Source organism: Crocodylus porosus, unplaced genomic scaffold (genome assembly GCF_001723895.1).
Source record: "Crocodylus porosus isolate Cpor-Errol unplaced genomic scaffold, CroPor_comp1, whole genome shotgun sequence".
NCBI lineage: Eukaryota > Metazoa > Chordata > Crocodylia > Crocodylidae > Crocodylus > Crocodylus porosus.
In genome coordinates this window covers 87,903,215-87,911,157 of record NW_017728918.1, presented here as the reverse complement: position 1 = coordinate 87,911,157, position 7,943 = coordinate 87,903,215, and the positions used below count along the sequence as shown (strand labels likewise).

Below are 7,943 nucleotides of genomic sequence, written 5' to 3'. Positions count from 1 at the left end.
CTGAGCCTGTCCAGGTCAGCCTGGATCACCTGCCTGTCTTCTGGCATGGATGCTTTGCCCCAAAGTTTGGTGTCATCAGCGAACTTGGCCAGTCCGCTTCTGACTCCAATGTCCACATCGTTAATGAAGATGTTGAACAATATGGGTCTGTCGCAGGGCACTTACATGCTTATGCACTTACATTTACTATTGAGGTTTACGAACTTAAGGGGGGAGGTGTGTAGCAGAGCACTAGGGTGCTCGGTACTGGTAATTGTAATAAGGGCTCAGCTGCCACTCACCAGGGCAGCACAGGTGGAAGTTGCTAGGGTAACTGATTGGGTCAGCTGACCTCCAGGGGGCAGGGCCTGGCCTATATAAACACAGAAGGCTGAGGCCAGAGCCAGTTCCCCTTTGGCAGCCTGAGTAGCGGAAGCTCTGCTGCAGACCAGACCAGAGCAGAGCAGCCTGACCGCCTGAGCGTCTGCAGAATGGCATGGGGTGGAGAGAGCCCTGGCTGAGATGAGAAGTAGCCAGGGCAGCGCTGAACGTATGTTATAGCCAGGAGGCTTATTTTTGTGTTATAGCCAGTTGGCTTATGGCTTTGAGTTTCTGTTGGGTTGTTTGTGTAAGACTGGAGGACCGGGTGAGGCTGTAGGGGAAGGAGGAGGCCTCAGAGGAGCGCCCCAGCAGTGGCGTGGGGGTTTCTGGTGCCCTGGGAGGGCACAGCAGGTGGTGCGCTGTAGGGTGGTGCTGCAGTTGGGGGTGTTGTGACCCCAGCACCGCGTGGGCAGTATTTGGAGAAGACCAGTGGGGCATGTGACCCAGAGAAAAGGGTCTTGGGGGCCAGGCACAGCTACGGCCACCTGAGCCCTGACCACGAGAAGCGCAAGGCAGGGCCCCAGTGCGGGCCGGAGGGCGTGAGAAGCGCGAGTAAGGCCCTGTGCGGACAGGGAGCACGAGAAGCGCGAGGCGTAGGCCCCAGTTGGGGTGAGCGCGCGATTAGGGTGCCCAGCGAGGGCAAGTGCACGATTAGGGAGCCCGGCGAGGGCACGTACACAGAGAGGCCCGGGAAGGGCAAGCATATGAGTGGGACACCCCGGAAGGGGCCACTTAGGAACAAGGTAGACACGAGAATGTCCAGAACAGCTGAGAGGCTTGGGGCATGGTATTGGGGTGGAAGGAGCCAAGTGACACCCATAGGGTTGGGGCACCAGAGTCCATTCGCGTAGAGTAGGGACCAGAAGGACAAGAGCACCGGATCCAAGGGGTCAAATAAGGCAGCCTCCCATTGGTATTATAGAACATCAAAGTCGTGGTGGGCGAGAAAGAGGGTGCTAGACAGGCAACTTGGCACAGTAGGGTCGCCAGGAGAGATCACGGCCGCTCCTGGGTCCCCATCCCGTAACAGGGTCCAAGGACAGAGCCTTGGGGGACCCCACTGGTCACAGGGCACCATGATGAGTGACTGCCATCAATCACAACCCTCTGGGTCCGACCACGAAGCCAATTTCCCAGCCAGCGGATCGTGTGGAGCCAAGGCCGCAACTGGCCAGTTTGGCCAAGAGGTGATCATGGGATACCAGATCGAAGGCTTTTTTGAAGTCAAGATATATGACATCAATCTCTTCTCCCTTGTCCAGGTGATAGGTCACCTGGTCATAGAAGGAAATGAGATTGGTTAAGCAAGACCTACCCGCAACAAACCCGTGCTGGCTATCCCTCAGGATGTTGGCGTCAGCCAGTCCAGTAAGGATGGCTTAATAATATTTAAGCAGGTTTTTCCCATAGTAAGAATTTCACAGAAATGCAGTTCTGCCAATTACTTGAGTCTTACAAACAACTAAGTACACTATGCAAGAGTTACCATTTGCAAAATTAGCTTTAAAATGTAACCTTAAATGGAATCTGCTAAAGTACTATCTGAACTGTAATTATCACCTTAATACCATTTTAAATAGCACGATGAATGTAACAGTCTGCTATTTGAGACTGTAAAAGTCTCTACAAAGGAGGAATAGAGTTAGCAAATTGTATTCTTCCAGCTTTTTGAAAAAAAAAATTTGTACCTTTAATCATGTTTCTTTTCTTCTTATGATATTCCATACCCACAATAGATGCTAAAGATAGCACGGAGGAAACTTCCACATTCAGAACTGCAGGAAAAGAAATAACAGAAGAACTAAATGGTGCTAATGTCATAAATTATTATAATTAGGTCTGGGCATAAATACTTACAAAACAACTTTTAAAAGTTTAAGATATTGATAATTTCTATGATTGTGAGAAAATATTTTGAGATTGACAGAAACAGTGAAAATCTTGATATAATTAGATTTTAAAAATGTAAGTCTTATATTTTTTGTCAAATGGAAACAAGCAGGGCAAACTACATATTTTGAAGTCATTCCACAGTATTTTTTGCAAACTTTTTATCAAATAATGGAGTAACAAACCAACGTTAAAACTTCTTTAATTATTTTAGCATATGATCTTTAATTACATTGTATCGGAAGTCAGTGATTTAAAGACCCAGCAGATGCCCATGTGAATTACTAACTTAGACACCTTAATAATGTTGACACCATAGTTTGTAGTCTGATGCAGGCCCATCAGCCTGACCTCTATCCTGGGGAAGGTCTTAGAAAAGATTATTAAAGAGGCCATTCTCAACAGACTGGCCGACGGCAGCATCCTGAAAGATAGCCAGCATGGGTTTGTTGCAGGTAGGTCTGCCTTGACCAATCTTATTTCCTTTTACAACCAGGTGACCTATCACCTGGACAAGGGAGAAGAGATTGATGTCATATATCTTGACTTTGAAAAAGCCTTCGATCTGGTATCCCATGATCAACTCTTAGCAAAACTGACTAACTGTGGCCTTGGCCTCGCCACGATCCTCCAGCCGGGGAATTGGCTCTGTGGTAGGACCCAGAGTGTTGTGGTTGACGGAAGTCAATCATCGTGGTGCGCTGTGACCAGTGGGGTCCCTCAAGGCTCTGTCCTTGGGCCTATACTATTCAACATCTTCATTAATGATGTGGAGATCGGCGTCAGAAGTGGACTGGCCAAGTTCACGGACGACAGCAAACTCTGGGTAAAGTGTCCATACCTGAGGACAGGAGGGAGATACAGGCAGACCTTGACAGGCTCAGGAAATGGGTGGATGAGAACCTGATGGTGTTTAACACTGAAAAATGTAAGGTTCTCCACCTTGGAAAGAAAAACCTGCAGCATGCTTATAGGCTTGGCAGTGCTACTCTGGCTAGCACTATGGGTGAAAAGGACTTGGGGGTCATGATTGACCACAGGATGAATATGAGCCTTCAGTGTGATGCTGCATGTAGTAAAGCGAGCAAAAGGTTGTTTTGCATCTATAGATACTTCTCAAGCAAATCCAAGGACGTCATTCTCCCGTTGTACTCAGCTTTGGTGAGGTCGCAGCTGGAGTACTGTGTCCAGTTTTGGGCTGCACAATTCAAAAAGGATGTGGAGAAGCTTGAGAGAGTGCAGTGGAGAGCCACACACATGGTCAAAGGTCAGGAAAACAGATCTTATGATGAGAGGCTGAGAGCCACAGGACTCTTCAGTCTGGAAAAGTGCAGGCTCCGGTGAGCCGGTGGTCACCTATAAGTTTATCAGGGGTGCTCATCAGGATCTGGGGGAATGTCTATTTACCAGAGCACCCCAAGGGAAGACAAAGTTGAACGGTCACAAACTCCTCCATTACTATTTCAATCTGGGCATAAGGAAGAACTTCTTTACTGTCTGAGCCCCCAAGGTTTGGAATAGACTGCCGCTGGAGGTGGTTCAAGCACCTACTTTGAACACCTTCAAGAGACATTTGGATGTTTAATTTGCTGGGATCCTATAATGCCTGCTGACTTCCTGCCCCTGGGCCGGGGGCTTGACTCAATGATCTTCCGAGGTCCCTTCCAGCCCTAGTGTCTATGATGTGTTACCTTGAAATATGTTTTTTGCCACTACTGAAAAATTAGTAGGTGTCAGAGATGGTCAATACTTTGATAACAGAAGCTCAAAAGAATTCTGAGAGTGCTATAGGAAGTTCTAGCAATTTAAAAAGTATCTTCAAAAACAGTACTGTTGTATAAGGCTCATGTTGTAGCCATAGCATTTAAAAAGAGTGTCATTTGAAAGAGCATTGAACCAATGCTCCACATGGTGCTAGGGGTCATTGTACTGTGATTGTTATATAATCACTGAAGTTTTATTTGGCATATATTTCTCAGTTTATGTTAATAAATATTGTGCAGTGTTGCTGTGGTAGCTGTTCAATTCTACCTAAGGAAATGGCTCATTTTGGTGATCAGTGAAATAAAACCTATAAATCCTTTATGAACCTTCTCGATAGATGCTATCTATTATTATTAATATTTTATTCTAATTATTGGGTGGTGAAATTCTACAATGGACTATACAGGGATGTTACAGAATTAGAGATTTTTTAAAACTGAAGTTAGACAAATACCTGCTGGGAATATTTTAGGTATACTTTATCTTGTCTCAGTAAATGAAAAAACTTGGACAAAATGCTCTTTTTCAGTCCCTTCCAGTCTTACATTTCTCTGAATCAATAATTATATTACTGCATTATTAATCATATGAATTAATTAATTAATATCTTATTTTAATGATATCCCTGTTGTCTGCAGAGTCAATAGAAGAGGCATGCACAGAAACATCAGAGCTAGAGGTAACTGCAGCTCACCCAGAAGTCCAAGTTATGGTACAGGAAGCTCTAAATATTGCAGTGCAGTCTCCAATAACACTACCTACTGATGTATATGCTGCAGTATTACAGGAGACCATAACAGAGGTAAAGATACCAGCACTAAATAACAAAGCTCCTAGATATAATTTATAAGAGTTGCTTATAATATTTATTTCTTTAGAAAATTTACTTTTCAAATTGTGGATCCATTTGACCTGATATACTTCTACTTCACATTACATAGTTTCAATTTAATTCAGAACATATTGTAGATTGTCACACTTCAAGCTATATTCATAGCCTTTTAAATAAATATATCAATTGAACCTCTCCCACTTTGCCCTTTATCAATCTATAGTACAAAACCTCTGTTATCAGTAGTCTTACTGATGACTATGGCTATAATAACTATAGAAATAGTCTGTAACATGCCCTGATCCCAAATGCAGTCAGGTGTACCTTTTGAGACACACTTCCATGTATGTGGGGAGGGTGTCACGCCAGGGCATGTGCGCGCATGTGTATGATGCACATCCCACCATACCCACCCATACCTGCTCCCCCACAACCACACCCTCCCCCATAATCACCCCCGCAAAAAAACACCACAGCCACCTATAGCCATCTCCCCCAATCCCACCCCCTCACACACCCACACGGCACACACACACCTCCACAAGCCACCACACGCACATCCAGCCCCCCCAGCCACATCCCACATACAATATATATGTAAGACTTTATTTTGAGCTATTTCGTGATTGCAAACACATGTCAATAAGGACAAAAATAATTTTTGAAATAAAATATGTTATAATAGATGTTTGATTATTAGTGTATGATTTGTATTTTTGGTTCCAAGATGGCGAACCCCTCTTCCCATACACACATAGGGCAGGGCAGGGAAGACAGGCCTGCTGTGCCCTAAGACTGTGGCTGCTGTGGGTGGTGGCCCCAGCCAGCCCACACCTGCTCTGCACCATCCACCCTCGCTAAGTAGTGGTAGCAGTGGCCAAGGAGAAGCTGCTGCTGGCATGGGGGAAAAATTGCCATTCCCCCTCACCACTGCTGGGCAACTCTTGCTGAAGCTGCCCAGAGCCCATGCCTGGGCTGCCCTATGGCTTCTCTCTGCCGTTGTCACCATCACCTCTGGGCTATCCCGCAGAGGAGCCACAGGGCAGCCCAGGCATGGGCTTTGGGTGGCTGCAGCAAGAATGGCTCAGCAGCAGTGAGGGGCTGCTTTTCCATAGTGCTGAACAGCAACTTCTGTCTGACTGTTGCCACTGCTGTCACTGTTCAGTATGGGTGGGGAGTGCAGAGCAGGCACGGTGTGGGCCAGGATCAAGGGCTGTGCCTGTTGGTCCCCACCAGTACCATGGGGCTGGGGCCAGCAACAGCTGCAGCTGGAAGGAGACATGCCACCTGGGCTGCCTTGAAAGGCAATCCAGCTGCGAAGCTACCCGAGTCCTGCTGCATGCCAGGGGGTGGCAGGATGCACCACAGGCTGGATGGCACTTGGGCCAGGTGGGACTAAGGGACCCGCTGTGGGTCAGACAGAGACCCTCCATGGGCCATATTTTGCCCAACCCAGCCTTAGACCTTCTCCTAAGGCAGTGGTTTTCAACCTTTTTTCATATTCAGACCCCCAAAAGTTTTGAATGGGCCCCTTTGAATTGCAAGTGTGGGTATTCATATACTTTTGATTGATCATAGTCATCTTTCATAGACCTCTTAGACATAATCTACAGACCCCCAGGGATCCGCAGACCACATATTGAAAATCACTGCCCAGAGAGGCATTTGGGAGTCATGGTGGCAGTTAGTGGCATCCCTCTACTTCAGTTACTCTCATGTCCCCTGTACTTCAGGCACTGCTGTTTCCCTCAGCCCTTCTACTTCTTCCATCACCACTACTCCTCCCTGCCTGCTCCAGCTCATTCCCCCCCATGCTGGCAAGGAGAATCAGCAGCAGTCAACAGCCGGGGAAATCAGTGGTAAGGGAAGTAGTGGTGGTGGCTGAACTAGGGAGGCAGGAGAGAATCACAGTAAGAGCTGAAATGGAAGGAGCATGAGTGAAGTGGCAGCTGTAGTTGCAGCTAAGGCATGGAGTATGAGAGTGCCCAGTTTTCCTAAGGCGGGGTGTAAATCCACAAACATTGGGGAACACTGGCTTAGGCACAGTTCTCAGCAGCTACCTGAGCAAAGACTTTAGCATAAGGCATTGGGATCAACAGTTATTTTTTTTTTAAGATAGTTAACTCCCTGACCATATGCTAAAAAGACCAAAGTTTCTGTTCAATCAATAAGATTGAATGCTGTTTAAGGTCCTAATTCAGGAACGTTTTCTTATTCATAATATGTGTGCTTAAACCAATGGGTTGTAAGTCTGTACGTAGGTGCTTTCTTGAAAAGCAAAGAGCTAAAGCACATGCTTAAGTGTGTTCCTGAATTGGTCCTTCAGCACAGCAAAAATCCATAAATATGCAGATTTTTTTTTAAGGCTAGGATGAACCAATAGATCACCTACACCGAAGTTCTTTACAACAAAGGCTAGCTCCTCCTATATTAAGCCTAAAACTTATATTTAGGTATGTCTTCAGTGTCCACATGCCTAGGAAGGGCTGCTGAGAAGTAAGCCCCGCCCATTCTTTCCCACTCTGCAAATGCCAAACTCCAGAAATTAAGTAATGTAATCACTTTAGCGCAGCCCTGTATAGACACCAGCAAGTGCTTCTGAGACAGAGAGGCTGAGAGTGGCTGTGGACCTGCACTCGGGACAACTCTAAAGTAGCTATACTAGCTAATTTCTAGCATTTGGCACATATGGAGGACTGAATAGGAGGCATGCTTTCTATCTTCCTCCTAGGCACAGCATGGAAGTATAGACAAGTCTTTTGACTTTAACCATTAGGGGTGCACAAAGCAGGCTGTATTTGATTCGGATTTGGCCTGATTCAGGGGACAGTGATTCAATTTGCTGATTCAGATCACTGCCCTGATTTGATTTGGCCGAATCCATATCACAGTGGACTGGCCAAGTTCGCCGATGACACCAAACTTTGGGGCAAATCATCCACGCCAGAAGATAGGCGGGTGATCCAGGTTGACCTGGACAAGCTCAGCAAATGGGCAGACGAGAACCTCATGGTGTTTAACACTGAAAAATGCAAGGTTCTCCACCTTGGGAGGAAAAACCTGCAGCATCCTTATAGGCTTGGCAGTGCTACGTTGG

General features: G+C 46.4%; 1 protein-coding gene across 1 annotated transcript in view; it reads left to right on the top strand.

Moving 5' to 3' along the window:
• The window catches only part of AK9 (adenylate kinase 9), a 171,706-nt gene that overhangs the window by 72,788 nt on the left and 90,975 nt on the right, over window positions 1–7,943 (top strand). Inside the window, exon 15 of the mRNA XM_019538185.1 lies at window positions 4,653–4,816. Within this exon, the coding sequence (XP_019393730.1) occupies window positions 4,653–4,816 (164 nt within the window). The remainder of the gene's footprint in view (window positions 1–4,652; window positions 4,817–7,943) is intronic.